Below are 23,947 nucleotides of genomic sequence, written 5' to 3'. Positions count from 1 at the left end.
CTCCACGCTGACCGTTCCGGCTGCGATCGAGAGGGGCCCGGGAACCGGTGTAAGCGATACACCGGGCCCCACTACGACAACTTTTACGCAACTTTTAACATCGCTCTTATAAACGTTTTATATTCACAAATGAGAAACTACCGCGGCTGTGCAGTAGTTCGCCAATCCCCTACATTCTATAGTAGAATAGTTCTACTACACATGGTATTCTACAACAAACTTCATTAAATTATTTTAATAATTTGTGAACAATACTAATTTATGGCTTAATTATCGTTGCTATTTCTCTGTTATTTGACGAATAAAATAAATTGAAATGTTGTTAAGGAAATTATATGTATGTACACTAATTTTTGTTTGAATCGTCAATAAAAAAAAGCACATATTATTTAAATTTAAACAATTTAGAAAACATTTAATCCAATGTAAAAGATATAACATTTTTTTAATGAAAATGGAACGAAAAGACAAAAGTATTACATATTGTGAACTTGAGTTCGCTATTGAGTGCCGAAGCGTGCAGACGTGTGTCTAGTGCTCTATGAAGTTCGTAAAACAACACGTGTCGCCCATCCGTCGAAAGTGAACACAGCCAAGTGTTCCTATCTCTTAGAAAAAAAATTCTACGCTCCTAACCTCTACCCGAATACTAGCCTCATAGCCTCTCGACTAGTTATTCAATTTGAATTAACTAACTCGATGATGGCCCAGGAATCACGACCAGGCTCTTGTCACGTAAAATGAGTACTTGGAATGTAGTAAGGAGTTTGAGTCGTAACCCAACTACTAGTTTTCTTTTATAAAGCTTTATTATAAATCTCAACACTTACAGAGCTGACACTGAACCGGAGAAAAGAGGTAGTATGAGTACAGCCACTAGAACAAGAACAAGAACTAGAACTGCCCGAGCTGGGTGAAGTCTCGGTTTATATATATTTTGGTTTTAAGATGTTGAGGGGCTAGGTGTGGGTTGTGATGTGGAGAAGTGTTCGAAGGTCGGGGGTCGATGTCTTATCTATGATGTAGACTAAGGTGTCTCATAGCTTCTGTGTAGTCGGAGAAGTGTTCGAAGGTCAAGGGTCGAACCCTTTATCTGTGATGTGGACTAAGCTGCGTCACAGCCTTGGTGTACGCTATGATGATAAGGTGGTGATGTGTCTAAGACTCGGGGTCGATATCTTATGGTTGGGATGAGATTGGTGTTACACTCTCCTGAGCAAATCCATAATTGCTCCGCGCTACCTCCTCCGTGGCAAAAATCCCCCGTACCAATGACGCCAAAAACTTTAAGAAGCGAAAAATAGAAGCATCAAAAACAAACACAAACGCCATCCAGAACGAACAGACAACAAACAAAGTAAACACATACAACAGATACGTCATATTGGAATACACAAACAACTCCATGGAAATTGCAGACCCACCAACAAACCAACACGCCCAAAGAAATTCCCCGCCCCACCAATATTTGTTGATGATGTCATCGACATACAAACGATGATTAAGTCCATAGAGAGAGAGAGAGATATCTCTAAAGAGGACTACAACCTAAAAACTAACAATAACAAAGTAAAAATCCTGCCGACAAACCCTGATGCATATAGAAGACTCACCAAACTACTAAAGATCATGAACGCCAACTTTCATACATACCAGCTCAAACACGAAAGACCTTTCCGAGAGGTTCTACGCAACATCCACCACTCAGCAGACATAGATGAACTCAAATTCGAACTCTTAAAACACGGCCACGCAGTTATCAACGTTAGTAACATAAGGCATAGAGTCTCGAAAGACCCGTTATCCTTATTTTTTATTGGCATAAAACAAAAGCCTAACAATAAGGAAATATACAACATCAGTCGTCTAATGAAGTCAATAGTAAAATTCGAACCACCGCTTGTTAAAAAAGAGATAGTGCAATGTAAAAGGTGCCAAAGGTACGGTCATACGCAGAAATACTGCAACCATACCTTCCGCTGCGTTAAATGTGCAGGTACACCACTGACCAATGCACTAAATCACCGGAAATCCCAGCGAAGTGCATCCACTGTCAAGGTGACCATCCTGCTAACTACAAAGGCTGCTCAGCCTACAAAACCCTGTACATAAATAAGTACCCTAAACCCAGAGCAAAAGAGGTAACCAATCAAATACCCAGTCCTCCTAAATTCACTACTACTTCAATCTCCTTAACCAATCAAATACCCAGTCCTCCTAAATTCACCACTACTTCAATCTCCTATGCCCAAGCAGTACAGGGAAACCAAAATAATCCGAATAGCCACAGGGACCATTCTCAAAATAGTGTCCCCAATTCACCAAACACAGACAACGTCTCTAGACTTGAAAAGCTAATAGAAAAACAATCTGAACAAATAAATAATTTGCTATCACTATTGGACACTCATTATGGATAAATTAATACGCCCCGACGCAAAATAAAACCAAGACGCATAGCTCTTTGGAATGCCAACGGTCTAGCACAATACAAATTTGAACTAGAACTCTTCCTTAAACTGCAGCAAATCGACGTAATGTTCGTATCTGAAACCCACTTCACCGACAAAAACTATCTGAAAATAAATGGTTATAACTTCGACCATACCCAACATCCCAGTGGAAAGGCCCACGGCGGCACCGGAATCATAATCAAATCCAGCCTTAAGCATTACGAACTTCCATCATTCCAGAAAGACTGCCTCCAAGCAACAAACGTAGCAATAGAAGACTGCCATGGTACAATCACCACTTCAGCAGTATACTGCCCTTCCAGACACTCCATCGCCAAAGAAGACTTTGATAACTTCCTTGACATCCTGGGCAGTAGATTCATAGCTGGAGGAGACTATAACGCCAAACATACCCAATGGGGCAGCAGACTGGTCACAGTAAGGGGCAAAAATCTCTTAAACAGCATAATAACTAATAATCTCAACTACCTCACCACATACGAACTCACACACTGGCCCACTGACACTAACAAAATACCTGACTTACTTGACTTCTTCATAACAAAAAATATCTCGCCAAGATACGTCCAAATCAACTCCTCGGCTGATCTCTCTTCTGATCACTCCCCCGTGTTAGCAACAGTCAGTTCAACAATTATCGAGAATACACCTAATGGTTTTATTCATAACAAACTCACCAACTGGCAGCTCTTTAGAGAAGTCTTTAATCACTCAACTTCAGCTTTAACTTCACTAAAAACTAATGAAGATATCGAAGCAGCCACGGAATACTTAAATGTGAGCATGATAAACGTTATCCGCTTCTCCACACCTACTAAGATTTCTATCAGCAAACGTGAATATCCCTATTACATATTAAAAAAAATAGCAGAAAAACGTAGACTAAGAAGAGTATGGCAGACCCATAAAACACTGGATGACAAACGCGAACTAAACAACGCAACTAGAAAGCTAACCAAAATCATCAAAAATTACAAAAATTACTGTTTTCATAAATATCTCGTCTATTTGTCCCCCACAGCTGACTCCAACTACTCACTATGGAAGGCTTCCAGAAAATTCACGCGCCCCCCGCAAATAATCCCTCCAATCCGCCGTCCGCAAGGTGGATGGGCGCGTAACCCTATAGAAAAAGCCAAACAGTTTGCTAAATATTTGTTTAAAGTATTTAAACCCCATTCCTCCAAAGTTGCCGCGGACATTACTGAATACCTGCACTCCCCCTTCCAAATGTCTTCTTCTATTGAACCCTTCACTTCTGCAGAGATTATAGAATCAATCAGTCGCCTAAATCTCAAGAAAGCAGCAGGGCACGACCCAATAGACAATCAATTCGGCTTTGGGAAACAACATTCAACAGTAGAGCAAATTCATCGCATAACCCACATAATCAGCCAAACCCTTGAAAAGAAAAAATATTGCTCAGCGGTATTCCTAGACATTCAACAGGCATTCGACAAAATATGGCATGAAGGGTTACTATACAAACTTAAAAAAATCCTACCACACACCTGCTATTCCATCCTAAAGTCCTACCTAACCAATAGACAATTCATGGTTAAATGCTTAGACGCCACTTCCACAACATTCCCAATAGAATCTGGCATACCCCAAGGTAGTGTCCTCGGATCCCTGCTGTTCTCCATCTACACTGCCGATTTACCTATATCAACTGAGATAACGATAGCAACATTTGCTGACGACACAGCGCTATTAGCTTCCCACGCAGACCCGGTAATTGCTTCATTCATTCTCCAGCGATGTCTCGACTCTATCTAAAAGTGGTTTCATAAATGGGGCTTCAAAATTAATGAAAAAAAATCCTCACATGTATCCTTCACGTTCCGAAAATAAACCTGCCCCCAGGTCACCATCAACAATACAACAATTCCTAGCAAGGACTCAGTCAGATACCTGGGCATGACCCTGGACAGGAGACTAACATGGAAAAACCACATCACAGACAAAACGAAGCAACTAAAGGACAAACTAAAAAAATTCTATTGGCTCACGGGCCGACGCTCCAAACTAAACATACAGAATAAAATTACCCTCTACAAGACCGTAATAAAACCTGTCTGGACCTACGGAATCCAACTATGGGGAACAGCAAGTAATTCTGACATTGAAATACTTCAACGCTTCCAATCAAAAACGCTAAGATCCATTATAAATACACCCTGCCATGTCACCAACGAACTAATACATCGCGACCTCAAGATACCAACAGTCAAAGAGAAAATAGCAAAATATAGCGACAGATATAGCAAAAGAGTCAACAAACACCGAAACCCCCTAATCACTGGACTACTTGATACGTCGGACCAGATCCGCAGGCTGAAAAGACACTACCCGCTAGACCTAAACGCTAGATACAATTAGTTATTTAAATTAAGTAATATTTACTTATTTATAATGCTTACTTATAAATTATACTTATCTATAATAAGTATTAACTTATTATAAATAATTAGCCATGTCATTGCGTCACGCCAGAAAAAATTACTGAAAATTCTCAATGCGAGAATTGATTGTAAATTTTAATAAATAAAAAAAAAACATTGTGAACTTGACTTGAAGCCACTGATCCTCAACTGAAAGGTAACGTAAACAAGAATTTATTATATAATTTATTCCACGGTCATATAAGATCTCGACACTCATATACCGAAGCCTAGGGAAAATCTGGAAATTAAATCTCGACTAGTTATAAAAAATCAATGTGGAAAACAAGAAGAAGTTCTGTGCATGCGTGACAGGCTATGAATGCCTTAAATGGAGACAAAGACGTTCTACTTATCTCTGTCAGTCTCGCAAGAACGCGGACTTTGTTGGTCTTTCAATGTTGATTTTTCACGGCTAGATACGACTCAGTTTTTGGGCGGATTTCCCTAATGAGTGTGCAAATCTGTTTATATAATCATGGTTTATCCATGGGACGAGTCGGAAGAGGTACATAAAATCTCAAAATCTAGGGGAAACCAAAATTCAATTTATAGTTTGTAACACATATGAAATGGAAAGCTATTTTACCAAACATTAATTCCCCAATGAATATATCTCTATAAGATGTTAACTGTAAAAACCTGCAAAGAAGCTATACAACGATATTGAAGAACGTACTATGATAAATCGTAGTATAACTTGACTTTTACTTGGTCAAGCAGTACAGTAATGTTCCGTTAATTGTTCAAGTGAATGGAACCTTATATGTGCAGTTATGGAAAGAAATACATTTCTAAGAAATCCCAGGTATTTCTCCCTTTATTTAGATAGTAAAAATTCGCTCTACAAAAGGAATTAAAAAAACTAGTAAGTATAACGATGGCCACTTAAAGGAACAAGAAGCCAGTTAATTTGTCATTAGATATTACCGATTTTCGTTCAGTAACTCTCGAAATATCGTAAGGGAGGAATTCTGCAAACTGAGAACCACTGGTACCAGATCGTATCGGCTAAAACAGGTGCACCATAAGAAAGTGACCAATCGGAATGAAGATGGTTAACTCGTCATACGGATGAATGAGATAGTCGTCAATGGACGTCAGTAGAATGGGGTGGAGCAGGGGAGGAAAATACGAAGTAGCGAGGGTTGTCAAGAGTCAAGACTCAAGACTCAAGACACCTCGCCCACAAAAACCAGATGCCAGATGCAAATGCGACTGGGCGGTGAACACGCGCGACGCTTTTTTGTCACAGTCGCGTGAACTCAAAACTGATAAAAGTTATAAAGCAGTAATCAAAGGATTACACCCAAAAACAAATACAAATAACATGTGCGAGGAATTAGCTAAAATCGGGCATCAAGTAAGAGCAATAAACAACATAACCAGGTACGATACCAAACAACCATTACCGCTATTTCTAATAGAACTCGAACCCAAAAACAACAGCAAGGAAATTTTCGATGTTAAAAAAGTACTAAACACAGTAATTACAGTCGAGCCACCCAGACACAAACAAGACATACCGCAATGTATGCGGTGTCAACAATATGGACATACAAAGAATTACTGCAACAGAAACCCGGCGTGTGCCAAATGCGCAGAAATGCATCTAACAACGAACTGCCCATACACGGGAAAAACAAACGATGTAAAATCCTACAACTGCGGTAGAAACCACCCAGCCAGCTACAAAGGCTGTGTAGTCAGAAAGCAACTTCAAAGTAAACTTTTTCCGCCGTTTCGTAACAGGACATACAATAACTACCACACACAACAGGATAGCACAGTAACTGAGACGGCATGTAATGAACATCAACCATAATAATACCAACTTCTTTGGTAGCCGAAGCTACGCGCAAGTAGCCAAACAGTCAACACCATTAGATAATCAAAATCAGAACAATTACAGCAACGACACTACAGAAATTAAAGAACTACTAAAACAATCCATCAAAAACACCGAAATGCTAACAAAAATGATAAGCGAACAAAACGCAGTCCTCAGACAGCAAACGGAACTTACAAACATGTTGAGCAAAAAATAAAAATGGACACGCTTAAAATAGCAGCCTGGAACTCCAACAGCCTACAACAAAGGGCCCTAGAAACCAAAACATTCTTGTACAACAATAATATCGACATACTACTCGTATCAGAAACACACTTCACTACAAAAAGTTACATAAAAATAACGTACTACACCATATATGATACCAAGCATCCCCCAGGAAAAGCACACGGAGGGACCGCAGTAGTAATAAAAAACGACATTAAATATCACACAGCCTACACAGCCACGTCATTAAGGAACATATATAATCAACCACCGTCACTGTACAAACTAGCAGCAACCATTTACAGTTGTCAGCAGTATATGTACCGCTGCGGCACAAAATTACATTACAAATGTGGGAAGAGTACTTTCAACGCTTAGGTGACAAGTATATCGCAGCTGGAGACTACAACTCAAAGCATACACTATGGGGATCAAAAATCACTACACCTCGAGGTAGAACCTTGGAAAAATACATTAGAAACAATAACCTCAATATATTATCCACAGGAAGACCGACATACTGGCTGACAGACCTGAGCAAAATACCTGACGTACTTGATTTTGCAGTTACAAAGGACTAAACGCAAATAAACTAAGTATAGCACCCAGCCTCGAGCTTAGCTCCGATCATACACCCATAATAATTACATACAGAAACAAACCAATACTTTATAACAATTCCGAGACACTATGCAATAAAACCACCAATTGGCAAACATTTAAAGAAATAATTGAGAGCAAAATCAACTGTAACATCCCATTGAAAACACCTGAACACATCGAACAAGCAGTAACAACACTTACAGAAACTAATCAGGAAGCAGCATGGGCAACCACCATACCTGAATTAACAAATAGACAAACAAAAGTAATTCCGCCAGACATCCTCGAAAAAATCAGAGAAAAAAGAAAAGCGAAAGCAAAATGGCAAAAACATAGATCAAAAGAAAACAAAAAACACCTAAATAAACTTGCAAAAGAAATAAAAAACAAAATAAAAGAACACAACAACAACGAGTTCACAAAATTCATAGAGTCACTATCCGAACACGAGAACACCAACTACTCCCTATGGAAAGCAATAAAAAAATAAAGAAGCCAATAAAACTAGTCCCAGCAATCAGAAAAGCAAATAACACATGGGCAAGAAGCAATGAAGAACAAACTGAAGAATTTTCCAACCATCTAAGCAACCCATTTACACCACATAATATCAATAACAGCAACCTCAACTGTCATACCGACGAGGATGCAGTAACCACTAGTACGTCAACCGACAAACAGTACATCATACCTAAAACAACAGAACAAGAAATTAGAAACATAATCGAAAAAACAAAAAACAATAAAGCACCAGGAATCGACCTAATCAATGGTAAAATCCTAAAAAACCTACCTCCAAAAGCGGTACGACGAATCACAATAATTTACAATGGAATATTAAGAATCCAATACTATCCTAAACTATGGAATCTAGCACAGATCAAAATGCTACCTAAGCCAGGCGAAGACCCACACCAAACAGCATCATACATACCAATTTCACTACTTCCTGTACTATCCAGAATACTAGAAAAAATAATTTACGCCCGCTTAAAACAAACAACAAATAGGGAAAAACTGATACCAGATCACCAATTTGGATTCATAAACAAACACTCCACGATAGAGCAAATGCACAGACTCATTAATGAAATAATACTGGCATTAGAAAACAAACAATACTGCACAGCCCTCTTTATAGACATCGAGAAAGCATTTGACAAAATAAACCACGAAAGCCTACTTCAATCAATCAGAAAACAATTCCCGAAGCAGATATACCATTTAATAAAATCTTTCTTAAGCAGTAGAACCTTCGTAGTAAAAATTAAGGACACATACTCTGAAGTTAAAGACATCAAGGCAGGGGTTCCGCAAGGAAGCGTCCTAGGACCAATGCTATACACATTATACACGGCCAACATACCAACAACCATCAATAGTAAAGTACTGACATTTGCGGACGACACAGCGGTACTAGTCCGGTACACTAACCCTGTAACAGCAGTCACATTACTACAAGAACATATCACAAAAATAGAAAGGTGGCTTCAAGATAAACAAATTAAAGCAATCCCCGAGAAATGCAACCACATTACATTCACACTGCGAAAACAGATACCACCAAACATTACACTAAACGGCACGTAAATAACACAAATAAAGGCAAGTCAAATACCTAGGACTCCACCTATATACACGATTTACATGGAAACAACATATTAAATCAATAATATACAAAATACAGACAGCAAGGAGACAAATGCAATGGTTAACAAGTCGAAAATCCAAACTAAGCATAGAAAACAAATTAAAAATTTGCAAAACGATCATAAAACTAATCTGGACGTACGGAATACCACTATGGGGAACAGCAGCAATGAGCCATATAACCAAAATAGAGACAATCCAAGCAAAAATTCTTAGAACAATAGTAAACGCCCCATGGTACGTTAGAAACGAGGACATACGGAAAGACCTTGGAATACCAACGGTCAAGGAAGAGATTAGCAGATGCGCAAGAAGGTACAAAGAAAGAATAGCAACGATCAACGGAAACGATCAACACAAGCATAGAAAGAACTCTTTCTCTGTACCTTCTTGCGCATCTGCTAATCTCTTCCTTGACCGTTGGTATTCCAAGGTCTTTCCGTATATCTTCGTTTCTGACGTACCATGGTGCGTTTACTATTGTTCTGAGGATTTTAACTTGGATTATCTCTATTTTGTTTATATGGCTCATTGCTGCTGTTCCCCATAGTGGTATTCCGTACGTCCAGACTAGTTTTATAATTGTTTTGTAAATTTTTAATTTGTTTTCTATGCTTAGTTTGGATTTTCGACTTGTTAACCATTGCATTTGTCTCCTTGCTGTCTGTATTTTGTATATTATTGATTTAATATGTTGTTTCCATGTAAATCGTGTATATAGGTGGAGTCCTAGGTATTTGACTTGCCTTTATTTGTGTTATTTACGTGCCGTTTAGTGTAATGTTTGGTGGTATCTGTTTTCGCAGTGTGAATGTAATGTGGTTGCATTTCTCGGGGATTGCTTTAATTTGTTTATCTTGAAGCCACCTTTCTATTTTTGTGATATGTTCTTGTAGTAATGTGACTGCTGTTACAGGGTTAGTGTACCGGACTAGTACCGCTGTGTCGTCCGCAAATGTCAGTACTTTACTATTGATGGTTGTTGGTATGTTGGCCGTGTATAATGTGTATAGCATTGGTCCTAGGACGCTTCCTTGCGGAACCCCTGCCTTGATGTCTTTAACTTCAGAGTATGTGTCCTTAATTTTTACTACGAAGGTTCTACTGCTTAAGAAAGATTTTATTAAATGGTATATCTGCTTCGGGAATTGTTTTCTGATTGATTGAAGTAGGCTTTCGTGGTTTATTTTGTCAAATGCTTTCTCGATGTCTATAAAGAGGGCTGTGCAGTATTGTTTGTTTTCTAATGCCAGTATTATTTCATTAATGAGTCTGTGCATTTGCTCTATCGTGGAGTGTTTGTTTCTGAATCCAAATTGGTGATCTGGTATCAGTTTTTCCCTATTTGTTGTTTGTTTTAAGCGGGCGTAAATTATTTTTTCTAGTATTCTGGATAGTACAGGAAGTAGTGAAATTGGTATGTATGATGCTGTTTGGTGTGGGTCTTCGCCTGGCTTAGGTAGCATTTTGATCTGTGCTAGATTCCATAGTTTAGGATAGTATTGGATTCTTAATATTCCATTGTAAATTATTGTGATTCGTCGTACCGCTTTTGGAGGTAGGTTTTTTAGGATTTTACCATTGATTAGGTCGATTCCTGGTGCTTTATTGTTTTTTGTTTTTTCGATTATGTTTCTAATTTCTCGTTCTGTTGTTTTAGGTATGATGTACTGTTTGTCGGTTGACGTACTAGTGGTTACTGCATCCTCGTCGGTATGACAGTTGAGGTTGCTGTTATTGATATTATGGGGTGTAAATGTGTTGCTTAGGTGGTTGGCAAATTCTTCCGCTTGTTCTTCATTGCTTCTTACCCATGTGTTATCTGCTTTTCTGATTGCTGGGACTTGTTTTATTGGCTTCTTTATTTTTTTATTGTTTTCCATAGGGAGTAGTTTGTGTTCTTGTGTGCGGATAGTGACTCTATGAATTTTGTGAACTCGTTGTTGTTGTGTTCTTTTATTTCGTTTTTTATTTCTTTTGCAAGTTTGTTTAGGTGTTTTTTGTTTTCTTTTGTTCTATGTTTTTGCCATTTTGCTTTCGCTTTTCTTTTTTCTCTGATTTTTTCGAGGATGTCTGGCGGAATTACTTTTGTTTGTCTATTTGTTAATTCAGGTATGGTGGTTGCCCATGCTGCTTCCTGAATAGTTTCTGTAAGTGTTGTTACTGCTTGTTTGATGTGTTCAGGTGTTTTCAATGGGATGTTGCAGTTGATTTTGCTCTCAATTATTTCTTTAATTGTTTGTCAATTGGTTGTTTTGTTGCTTAGTGCCTCTGGATTGTTTTGAAGTTTTGGTTTTTTTCTATATGTAATTATTATGGGAGTATGGTCGGAGGTAAGCTCGAGGCTGGGTGCTATATTTAGTTTATTTGCGTTTAGTCCCTTTGTAACTGCAAAATCAAGTAGGTCAGGTGTTTTGCTCAGGTCTCTCGGCCAGTATGTCGGTCTTCCTGTGGATAATATATTGAGGTTATTGTTTCTAATGTATGTTTCCAAGGTTCTACCTCGAGGTGTAGTGATTCTTGATCCCCATATTGTGTGCTTTGCATTGCAGTCTCCCGCTGCGATAAACTTATCACCTAATTGTTGAAAGTACTCTTCCCACTTTTGATGTGTAATTTCGTTTCTCGGCGGTACGTATACTGCTGACAACTGAAAATGGTTGCTGCTAGTTTGTACTGTGACGGTGGTTGCTTGTATATGTTCCTTACTGACTTGGCTGTGTAGGTGATGTTTAATGTCGCTTTTTATTATTACTGCGGTCCCTCCGTGTGCTTTTCCTGAGGAATGCTTGGTGTCATAAATGGTGTAGTACGGAATTTTTAAATAGCTTTTTGTAGTAAAGTGCGTTTCTGATACGAGTAGTATATCTATGTTGTTACTGTACAGGTATGTTTTGGTTTCTAGGGCCCTTTGTTGTAGGCCGTTAGGGTTCCAGGCTGTTATTTTAAGCGTGTCCATTTTTATTTCTTATTTTTTGCTCAGCATGTTTGTGAGTAGTTGTAGCATAAGTGTTATTTGTTCCGTTTGCTGTCTGAGGGTTGCGTTTTGTTCGATTATCATTTTTGTAAGTATATCAGTATTTTTAATTGATTGTTTTAGTAGTTCTTTGATTTCTGTAGTGTCCTCGGTGTTGTTGGTTTGGCCCTGATTGTTAATGGGCGTTTCTTGTCTAATATTTTGTGTTACTTGCGCGTAACTTCGGTTTACTTGGATGTCTGTGTTCCTGGTTGTAGATTTTATTTCATTTTGAGTTTTTAATGTTGCTTTGTTTTCCGTTGTATTTTGTTGTTGTTGGTAGTTATCAACTGATCTATTGCGAAGTGGTGGAAACAGTTTACGTTGTAGTTGTTTCCTGATTTCACATCCTTTATAGCTGGCTGGGTGGTTTCCGTTACAATTGTAACATCTAACTTCCTCGATTTTTCCTGTGTATGGGCAGTGTTTTGTTAAATGGTTTTTTGCACATTTAACACATGCTGGGCTTCTATTGCAATAGTTTTTTGTGTGTCCGTATTGTTGGCACCGCATGCATTGAGGTATTTCTTTTTTGTAGCGTGGTGGTTCCACTGTTACTATAGTGTTTAGGATTTTTTTGACCTCGTATATTGCTTTGTTGTTAGTTCCCGGTTCTAGTTCGATTAGGAATAATGGTAGTGGTTGTTTGGTGTCATACCTGGTCATATTATTGATTTTTCTTGTTATGTGTCCTATTTTTTTTAGTTCCTCACTTAATTTTTCTAAGTTGGTTTTTGGATGTAGTCCTCTTATCACTACTTTGTAGCTTCTTTCTGTTTTGAGCTGGTACGTGTGGTATATGGCATTTTTCTCCATAAGTTCTTTTATTACTTTTCTATAGCTTTCTGGGGAGTTTGTTTGGATTTTTACCTGTTCCAGTTTTACTTGTTTCATTGTGTAATTTTTCTTCCCAGCTATGTTGTTTGTTTAATCTATCGATAAGCGGGTCTATTATTTGCGCTAGGACAAATATTGGTGGTGGTTTTGTAACGTGTGTTGGTTGAGTTATGGTTTTGCTTGTTGGGTCATTGTCAATTTCTTCCGTTAGCGAGCTGAAGGAATTTCTTAATGGTAATTCTTGCAGCCATCGCTGCTTTTCTGATTCTATATTACCTATAATTTTTCTTTTTTTATTATAGGTCGCCACCTTCCAGCTTCCATCCTGTTGTGTTGTTTCTTTGTTCGTTTCCATTTCCACTTCAGTTGTATCTGAGCAGTCCTGATCTTGATTTATTTGTTGTCTTGGCTTTGTTGTGTCTGTTGTTTTGTTTATATAATATTGTTCGTCTTTATTAATTATCTTTATTGGTGTAACTTTCATTTTGTTCTTCTTTATAGTCTTCTTAATGGAAAACGCAGGTTTCCAACATTTAGCTATGGGCGTAGCCGTTCGTGTATTTATTTTAGTCACTTTCCGCACTTTTATGACGCACTATACCACCGCTGCTTCACATCCTCTCAGCTCGGCTGCTCGGGCAGAATTCTTTCTCCACAGTGTAGCGGTCATTCCGCATTGCTCGCAATACCCGGTATGGACCCAAAAATCTTCCTCCGAGTCTTAAGGGGGTATTCTTGTCTAGAGGCATGAATTTCGGGCGATTTTTGAAGCACTGTACAAGCGAAACAAAAAATATTTTTGCTATCCTTCTTTTTAGCATTTGTTTATTGATATTTCGAGATTACGTAAAATTCACTGAAAAAAACTCAATATTTAAAAAGTTATGAGCTGGCAAAGTGGGTGCTGCCAAAAAAATGGGGTGTCGTGGCGTGCATGATATCAACCCTTCTGGTCATCTGAAACAAAAAATGCGAACGGATTCTTAATTAGCATGGATGCCCCTATCGTCTGAACCTTGGAAAAGTCAATACAACATTTTTTCACAAAATGGCGGCCGTTTAAAAAAAATTTCTTATTTCGCACGTTTTTTTGACAATTCCGAAAAAAATAGTAATATTAAAGATTTTGAGCTGAGCGTGGTCCGGACGATAGAGGAGTATATAAGGAATATTCAGACCAAATTTAAAATAAATCGGTTCATTAGAACTTGAGATATCGTGCACGCCAACTCGAAAAAAGTAGTTTCGAGAAAAACACGTTTAAAGTTTTGAGACAAGTTTCCGGCAATTTTACTCATAGAATGGTACAGCATACTTACACATTTTTAATCGGCGATTCCTGCTCCATACAAGAAACCTTCCTCTACTTCAAAATACTTATTCTCCGAAGTGTGGTAAAAACAGAGAAAAATTCTAAAATACAATGTCCGTAATTGTTATTAATTAAAACTTCTTCATCTTGCGAACTTCTCAGTTTTGCTGGAGATGCACTAGCGAAACTGGTATCTTCTTGATTAAATTGATTACCCGAAAATCTTCCCTTCTTCACTCTGCATGCTCGCTTAGAGCAGAATTTTGAATGCTTTCTATCCATTTTACTGTAAAATCTCAATATATAAAACAATTTTTACTTTAAATATTTATAAAACGTTGTCAGAGTTAACACGTAATGTTGCTTGAAGGCTGGCAAAAAACTAACTTGAAATAAGTACTAAGACGAAAAATTCCGACAAAATACGTTTTTTTGGCCTTAAATTAAGAATACCTTAAAAAAGGTATAAAATACAGTAATGATTTTATGAGGGTTTTCATACGTAGGTACTCGGGCAGCGTCTACCGTTTATTGCACATTGGTCCCGGTCGGATCGGAGCAGATGCTGCGTCACAAAAATGGCTGTAACTCATAAAATAATTGAAATTTTGAAAAATCCTTTTAAGAGCATATTCTTGAATGTCTAAACTTTGGAAATATGAAAAAAATTTCGATTTTTTCACATTTCTAGACCAGAGTACCCCCTTAACCCGTAGCCGAACTGGGTTCTCTTTATAGCCACTAAATCCCCCCTACGGTACTGTTTCGCATTGCTTCTTCTTTTATTGTAATTTCTCCGATTCTCTTCTTGAGTTGCGGCGATCTTCCTCTTTGTGTCCCCACGTAGCTCGCGAAAGTCGACACAGACCCTGATGGAGCCATCTTTCTTTCGGACTACAACTATAGGACTTGCATACTTCGAGTCTGATGCTTTGATGACGCCTCCGTTTGTCCGCAACTCCATCAAATCGTCCACTTCCTCTTTCTCAGATGGCGCTAGTCTTCGCGGTCTTCGTGCTACGGGTTTGTCGCCTTTCAAAACGATTTTTGCGGTTGTCCCGACGTCCCGCTTCTTCTCTAGCTTATACCCCCTAATAATATCGCGAATCGCTTTACAATAATGCGGTTCTTGTACATGTGATACATTATTTATTATTATTTTATTTAGTCCGTGCCTTTCGGCTTTGGACGACTTCCTTTTTACATTTAATGCCTTACAACACATGTATTCTTATTCTAGCACTCATTCTGTCTTTGGCTTTCGCTTCCTTGCTGTGCTCCCTTCCTGTCGTTCCTTCCCCTCTTCTGTTACTCTTCTCTTCCCTATTATCACCTTTAGTTCTGCCAGTCCTTCTCCAGTCTCCTCTAGCACCTCTGCTATGCTCCTCGCTCCTCCTGTTATTTTGCATTCCTCTATTATATGCTTTAAGTCTTCCTCTCCTTTTTTGTATAATCTGCATCTTCTTTCTTCCTCCTTTTTCCAGTGTTCCCTTGCCCTGGTTTCGTTGCCACATCTGAATCTTGCTACCATACTTCTGTCCTTCCATTTCATCTTTCCTTCCAGATACTTTGGTAGCCCTTCTTTTGCTATGTTCCTGTAATATCTATTGTACTTGGATTCCCTTATCCCTTTCTCCCTCTCCTCTGTTTCTCTTTTCCCTTTTTCTTCCATGATTTGGTTAGCTGTCATTCTTTCTTGTCTATCTCCTGCCTCCACTTGTGTCCTTCCCTCTCTCGCCTCCTCTAACCTCATCTTTCTTTTTCTTGCTCTTTTCCCTTCTTGGCCCTTTCCCCAATTCCTTTCTCTCTCCTTTATACACTCCTTTACTAATTCCTTCTTCGATTCCAAGGCTTTCTCCTCATACCTTGCTGCTCTTTTCAGCGCCTTTTCTCTTATTTCCTCTATCTTGCACTTCTCTCTCAGAATGTAGTTTGGCGTTGTTGTTTCCAATCCTAGAACCCATCTCACGTATCTCCTTTTTACCCTGTCCAGCCTCTCCTCTATGTTCCATCCCCACACCTTCGTTCCAAACAGCGCTACACTCTCTACCAGTGCTCCAAACATCCCCATTCTCCTCTTGTAATCCCTTTTAAATATCCTCTCTCCTACGCTTCATGTCTTCTTCATCGTGATTGTCGCCCTTCTTTTCCTGTCTTGAATATGCTTTTCGTCGCTCCCATTTTTCTGCAGTATGTACCCTAAATACCTAATTTCGCCCACTTCTTCTAGTTCTTGCTTACCCCATCTCCATTTCCTTTGCCTCATATTGTTCCTTCTCTTTTCAAACACTACTACTTTCGTTTTTTCGGTGTTCAATTCCAGTTCCTTTAGGAATGTCTTAAATCTCTTCATCATATCCTTTAACTCCTCTTCTCTGTCCGCTATCAATACAATATCATCTGCGTATGATATTGACCTTACCTTACTGTCTCCTACCACTATGCCTCCTACTTGACCTTTCTTTATTTCCTCTTCCAGCCCTGCCACATAGATGTTAAATAGTGTCGGGCTCAGCGGGTATCCTTGTCTCACTCGCCTCACTGTCCAAAATTCTTTTGTGTTATTGTTCCTGATCCTCACTACGTTCTTTGTCGCCTCGTATATCTCCTCTATCCTTCTGGTTAACTTCTCGTTCACCCCCATTCTCCTCATTATCTCCCCCAGCTTCTTCCTGTTGACCCCATCGAACGCTGCCTTTAGATCCGCGAAGCATGCATATAGCTTTCCTCTTTCCCCGCTCAATTGCTTGTCTATTATATGGTTCAATACGTACACTGCGTCTATCACTCCTCTTCCTTTCCTAAACCCGAATTGGCTCTCTCCCAGCTTGTCTTCGATCTCCACCTTCAGCCGCTCGTCCAGAATTCCTGCATAGATCTTATATGCCGTGTCCATTAACGTGTCCCCTCTGTAGCTCTTCACTGCTCCTTTGTCTCCTCTCTTGTAGATCGGACATATTACGCCTTTTCTCCAGTCTTCTGGTATCCCCTCTCCATTCCATATCTTCTTTAGCATCTTCCATAGCGCCTCCTCCACTTCCTTCGGCGCATACTTCCATACCTCGTCTTCCAAACCGTCTCCCCCCGTTGCTTTTTTCTCTTTCAAATTTCTTATTTGGATTATCACCTCTTCCTTCTCTATGTTGTCTTCTCTCTCCTTCTTTGATTCCTCCTCTGCTCTCCGCCCTTCTCTTCTTCTTCTGTTCTTCTGTCCTCTCTGCTTTCTGTCCCCTCTAACATTTCCATAAAATAATTTTTCCACTCCTCTTGCCTTATATCTTCGTCTATAACCTCTCTTCTTCTCCTATATTTATTTATGTATTTCCGTGCTCCTTGCCCTGTTTTGATCTTGTTGATTTTCTCCATCTCTTCCTCTTCCTGCTTCTCCTTTCTTTGTTTACACCACTGTTTAAATGCCTTCTTCTCCTTTGTGAATTCTTCTCTGCTGCATTTTCCTTTCCTGAATTTTGTCATGTTCCTTTTTATCTCCCTTTTCCTCTCTTTCCACTCCTTGTCGTACCATACCTTTTCTCCTATGCTCCATTTCCTTATCCTTACTCTCTTCTTTGGTATTGCCTCGTTTACCTTCTTCCTGATTTCCATCCACATTTCCTCTACTGTTCCTTCCCTGCTTGCCCAGTCTTTGTACTCCTCTAAATATCTTCCCACACTTTCTTTTGTCCATTCGCTTCTTTCCTTCTCTTCTTCCTTTCTTTCCTCATCTCTTTGCCACTCTGGTCCCTCTATTTCTATTTCCAACGGCATGTGGTCTGACTCTACTCTTTTTCCTACCTTCATGTCTGTTATTTCTTCTATCGCTTCCTGATTGCCAATCACGTAGTCTATCACTGATTTTCCCCTTTCCCCCACATAGGTCCACTCATCTCCTTCTTTGTCTCGACCATTAATTATCGTCCAGCCTCTTTCACCCAGCAACCTTAACAGCGTTCTTCCTTCCGTATTTATTGTTTTGTCTTTTGATCTCCTGCTTTTATCTTTTCCTAGTTCCTCGTTTATCAGCCCTCCCTCTTCTCCCGTTCTTGCATTCCAATCTCCTCCTATGATCGTCACTTCCTCTTCCCTTCCCTATACTTTTTCCTCTAATTCTTTCATGTCTTTTTCGTGTCTCGATTGTAAACCACCACTATTCTGTAGGCCCTCTTCTTGTACCTTATTTTTCTTTCTACTATGTCGTCACTTATTTCCTTATACTCTATTTCCCTCAGGTTTTTGTTTACGCCTGTTATTATACCCCCTTTTGCCCTTCCCTTCTTCCTTTCTCTCCTTGCTGCCCTGCATTTCCAGTCGTATTCCTTGGGTAGTCTATCCCATTTTAGTTTTACCCTTTCTCATTTGCTTTCCTCTGTCCATGTTTCCGTGAGGCCGATACGGAAAAAATCCTCAAATATTCCCATACCTCTTTGTCCTTGTTCATTATCCCTGCTACGTTCCAGCACATTTTCACCCCCTTTATGTCCCCACCTTTTCTTTCTCCTTATCTCATCCTCTCGCCTCTCTCCTTCCTTCTTCTTCAAGTCTCTCCTCGCTTTCATTCCACCTATGCCATTTGTCTTCTATTTTCAGCTTCTATAACCTATTTTTACGTGTTCCCCCTTCACCCTTCTTGCTGTAGCAATTCTTCTTAACCTTTGTTGTATTTCTCTTTCTTTCTTCGTTAGATTGTTATCTATGTAGATCCCCTTCCCCAATTTACCTTTCTCTCTCATTACCTTCGTCTTTTCCTCCCATGATTTCAACGTCGCAATTACTATCGTGTTCTTTTTTCCCACCCTTACCTTCAGTGTCCTTTCTACTTCTACTTCTAACCTCATATTTTCCTTTATGAACTCTGTCACCGTCCCACTGTTGCTTTCTTCCCGCCATTCCGCGCCTTTTATTACAATATTCCTTTTCCTTCTCTCCCTTTCTGCCCTGTCCTCTCTATCTTCTCCATCTTCATGCTTCTTTGCTTCCCTCTCTCCTTACTGAATCCTTCTCTATCACGCTGTACCTTTCCAGCGTGTTTCTGCGATCTCCCTTCTCTCCCGCCTTGTCTGTTACCCTCGGCCTGGCTCTTGTCTTCTTCCTGTCCAGTTACCTTTTCTGCTTTCGTCTACCTAACCTCTTCTTTCCTGACTTTGTGTTTCACACTTTCTCCTGTCTTCTTTGTCACTTTTTTATACTTTTTATACCCTCTCTTTGGGCTTTCACCCTTTTCTTTCCTTTCTTCTTTCCCCTGTCTCTTCCTCTTCCTTTTTCCCCTTCACTTTTCACTTTTTCACTTTTCACAGCGCTCACTACACACGTGTTGCCTTCGCCCGCGTCCAAATCGGAAGTCCCACATGTGATACATCTATTTCATCAGTCTATTCTACTGTGTTAACTCTCAATATATCCTGCGCGTCTGCGTACCGCCAGTCTGATCGTCAAGTTGTAAAAAGGTCACCTCGCCCGTTTAACCCGTAACTCTGCCTGATCCAAGAAATCAGCACCTAACAGCAGGCTGTGTCTTGCCATTATCTTATTCGAGACAACATGCAACGTGATCGGAAATTCATACCCATCGACCGACATTACTTTTGTAAACTCGCCCCAGGTCTCATTGTCAGTCGAACCCAAACCTTCAAAATTAAGCTTACAATTACCTAGAGATGGTAATCCTAACTTCGCATACTCGTCTGATCGTATAAGTGTGAGATCGCTATCCGTATCCACTACCGATATAAATTTACAGTCATCTATCGACACTTCTTTCTCGTATTCCTTCTTCTCGGGTCTTGAAATGAAGTCAGTCTTTTTTGGTCGCGCTGTACACTTCGCCGCCATATGTCCAAATTCGTTGCATTTAAAGCACTTAGCACCTTTTTCTTTCTCCGGACACATAGCACTTAAATGATCCGCACTGCCACAACTGAAACATCCTCTTTTGTCACTAACTGTTTGCCTCGACTGATTTCGCACTTCCGATCGTCTTCCCATATCGTCCTTGCGTTTCCCAAATTTTGTTTCCGCCTTCATATCTCTTTTCATCGCTTCGTACTGCTTGAAACGTTCTTTCAGCTCTTGCATGTTCCTAGCTCCGTATAACATAGCCTTATTTATGACCTCGTCAGGAATACCTTGAATAATATAGCCAATTTGCGACTGTATATCGACTCTTGCTTGTCCCGCAATCTCACGCATACTATGCATGTATTGCTGTAGACTCTCATCTGGTCTCATCGTTCTACGCGCTAACTCCCGATGTATCTGCTGGTCACTTACTACATGCTCAAATTCGTCTTTCAGCGCCTTTCTTAGCTTCGCCCAGCACTTCATGCCTCGTTCTTGTCGCACGAAAGCTTGAGCGAAGCCTGTCAGCAGTTTCTTCGCGAAAACTACCATGTGCATGTCTGACCAACCACACACATCTGTCATTTCTTCGAAGTCCTCGATCCACCGATTTATACTCAGCAGATCATCCCCGCTGAATTTCTGTAGCGAGTCCTCTATGCCTTTTAGCGTTAACACTGTGCACTTAGGCTTGTCTTGCCTCGATCGTCTTATCGCTGGAGTTACCCGAACTCCGCCGTCTTGATAATTGAGATTGCGATTTCCTGGACCGTTAACGTCTAAACGATCCCCAACCACGCCAATCTCATCGTCGTCGTCGTCTTCTTCTAAATCGTCGTCGTTGTTATCATCTGGATCATCTTCTTGCGCACCGTGTTCCCGCTCTAAGCGTAACGCAGCAAGCAATTGCGCTACTGTCACGTCCCGCGCTGCGCACGCGCCGTAACGTAGACTAAAACTACCAATAGCGCGAGTGAGCGTTTCAATTTGAGATTCAAATAAAATTTAACAATTTGTATAGAAACCAAATTCGAGTCTCACAACCCCCACGGAATAACCCGCCACACGACGACCCCTCCACGGTAGACCTAATTATGAATAAGCGTAGCGACATAGAAGACACTCAGAGATATACGGAGAGATAATTCCTTAGTTCAGAGTAGTTAATTCCTCAGTTCCGTGTGATTAGTTCCTCATTTCTTGGTGATTAATTCCTTGGTCCTTGGCGATCAGTTCCCCAATTTCTTTGTTCATAGCGATTAGTTCTCAATTCCTTTAGCTCTTAATTTCTCAGTTCCTTTGCCTTTCAATTCTCTAGTTCCTTAGTTTTTCAACTCTTAGTTCCTTTAGCTTTTAGTTTTTTGCTCTTTGTTCTTAAGGTCTTTAGTCCTTTAGTTCTTTAGCTTTTAGTTATTTAGCTTTTAGTTCTTTGTTTCATTAGTTCCCAGTTCTTGTCAGTTTTGTTAATCGACGTGTTAGTATTTGTCAAATTATAAATTATTGTAAATCAATTAAATTAAAATCTTGTAATTAATAAGAGTGAAAACGTGTCGCAAACGATTGTAACTTGGAGTATTCGAAATCTCAACGACAATTCTGTCAATACCCAATTAGAATTAGAATAAACATTTGTTGTGGATGTTAGGAAGATGATACATTTACACTGTACATGTGAATGTGTGTGTAAGCGTTAGAGGGTGTCCTGGTCCGAGTTGAGACAAAGGACAGTCGTCGTAAAGAAGCATCTGAAAGAGTCGGTTGGCGACAAGCGTGCGTGCAAGACGTTCTTCAGAGTGGAATATAGATGTATAGCTGTTGTGTGTGAAATAAAGTCAGTTATTTGTATTTCCAAATCCTCATGATTTCCTTAACATGGTAGCAGAGCGTGGTTTATAGTTTTGCAAGTTATTGAGTGCGTGGCTTTTCAATCTTGCGAGTTAGTTCGAGTGAGTTTCAATAAGGGAAGAAACGTTCAAAGAAAGAAGAGAAAAGATATACTTCGAGCACGTGGAAACGCTTGAGTAAGATATAAGGAATCAATTAAAATGGAGCGATCGGAAATCATGATACCTATATTCGATGGTGAGGATTATGGAATGTGGAAGCAAAGAATTACGATGTTTCTCAAGTATAAGGAATGTGATATTGTTATAACAAGAATGGAGAACAAAAGAGACAATGAAGACTGGGACAAAATGGATTTGAAAGCAATAAATATAATTTATAGTGCAATATCGAATAGACAATTGGAGTATGTTAGGGAAGAAAAAACGGCATATGAAATAGTAAAAAAGTTCGATGAAATGTACTTGAAAGAGTCGACGGCACTACAGATCGTGTGCAGAAGGAGATTGGAAAAGATAAGACTGGATAACTACGGTGATTCAGCATCGTTTTTCAGAGATTTCGAAAAATTAACAAATGAATTAAAAAGTGCGGGCGCACAAGTGAGTGAGAGGGAAAAACTAAATTACATGCTGAATACGTTACCCGAAGAATACAGCTACATAGCGGACATAATAGATGCATTGAAAGAAGAAAATCAAACGGTAGCGTATGTGAAAAATAAAATTGAAATGGCGGAGAAGAGAAATAAGTCCAATCGTGGAGAAATGCAAACCAATGCCTTTTCTGCAAAAAAGGAAGGATGCTTCAGATGTGGAAGATTAGGACACTTTGCGAGAGAGTGTCAAAATGGCGTCCAAGCGGGAAGCAGTAACGGCTATTGGCATGGGCCAACACGTGGTCGAAACAGAGGAAGAGGGTACAAAGGCAATACGAGCAGGGGACGTGGAAACTTCCATCGTCAATCAACAACCGGCACGGGCGAGTATGGAAACTCAAGAGCAGGCACATGGATAGCAACGGCGCACGCAGCACACAACAGCGAGACGAATGAGATAAGTGAGAAGGAAATAATGTGGCTATTAGATAGCGGTTGTACCGATCATATAATAAATAATGCAAATTATTTTGATAAATCTATCGACCTAAAAGAACCGGTAAATATATATTTAGGCGATAATAGACCGATAAAAGCGACAAAAGTTGGGAATGTTATAAGTTATTTTGAAGCTTTCGGAAAACAAAATAAAATAAATATGAGAAAAGTTTTTTACGCGAAAGAAATGTCCGCAAATTTGATTAGTTTAGGTAAACTAACAGACAATAAGAATACGGTTATTTCCAAAGGAAATATTGCGAAAGTAATAGATGAGGATAATAAACTTACAGCTGTCGCGTTCAAAGAGAATGGGACATATAGAATAAAAAGTATATTGAAAGGGAAGAAGCACTTAGTAAACAGCGCCGAACGTAGTGGTATGAGTAAAAAGGAAAGATGGCATAGGATGCTAGGACACGTAAATTTTAAATACTTAAAGATTTTGGGTAAAGAGCAGCTAGTGACTGGCATACCGAATGAATTTGAAAAGGAACTTTTGAAATGTAGGGTGTGTATAGAAAGCAAAATGCATAACTTACCTTTCAAAAATAATCGAACTAAGGCTAGGGAAATAATGGAAATTATTCATATTGACGTATGTGGTCCCTTCAAGACTACCGGATTGAATGGAGAAAAATATTTTATTTCATTTATCGATGATTATAGTAAAATAGCTAGGATCTATTGTATAAAATCAAAGGATGAGGTCTTTGATTCTTTCGTACAGTTCGTAAATGAAGCCGAAAATTTAACGGGCAAGAGGTTAAAAATATTAA

The 23,947-nt window shown here is 39.4% G+C and overlaps 1 protein-coding gene and 2 long non-coding RNA genes across 3 annotated transcripts in view; 1 reads left to right on the top strand and 2 right to left on the bottom strand.

Annotated features, from left to right (window-relative positions):
* Positions 1-23,947, top strand: part of LOC138183823 (uncharacterized) — a 162,996-nt gene that overhangs the window by 41,361 nt on the left and 97,688 nt on the right. The window lies entirely within an intron of this gene.
* LOC138183830 (uncharacterized) lies at positions 70-6,140 on the bottom strand. Its single transcript, XR_011174186.1, has 2 exons — positions 5,849-6,140; positions 70-219 (listed from the first exon to the last, which is right to left on the bottom strand). It is a non-coding gene; the product is annotated as an uncharacterized LOC138183830 (long non-coding RNA).
* LOC138183893 (uncharacterized) overlaps positions 19,838-23,947 on the bottom strand; it is a 131,030-nt gene continuing 126,920 nt past the window's right edge. The window contains exon 2 of the mRNA XM_069121374.1: positions 19,838-21,141. Coding sequence (XP_068977475.1) covers positions 19,838-20,812 — 975 coding nt within the window. The 5' untranslated portion in view covers positions 20,813-21,141. The remainder of the gene's footprint in view (positions 21,142-23,947) is intronic.

The sequence above is a fragment of the Bombus flavifrons genome, chromosome 10, assembly GCF_040668555.2.
Source record: "Bombus flavifrons isolate JBK064 chromosome 10, iyBomFlav1_principal, whole genome shotgun sequence".
Classification (NCBI taxonomy): Eukaryota; Metazoa; Arthropoda; class Insecta; order Hymenoptera; family Apidae; genus Bombus; species Bombus flavifrons.
The sequence above is the reverse complement of the archived record's forward strand: the minus strand, read 5'-3'. Positions and strand labels throughout refer to the sequence as shown.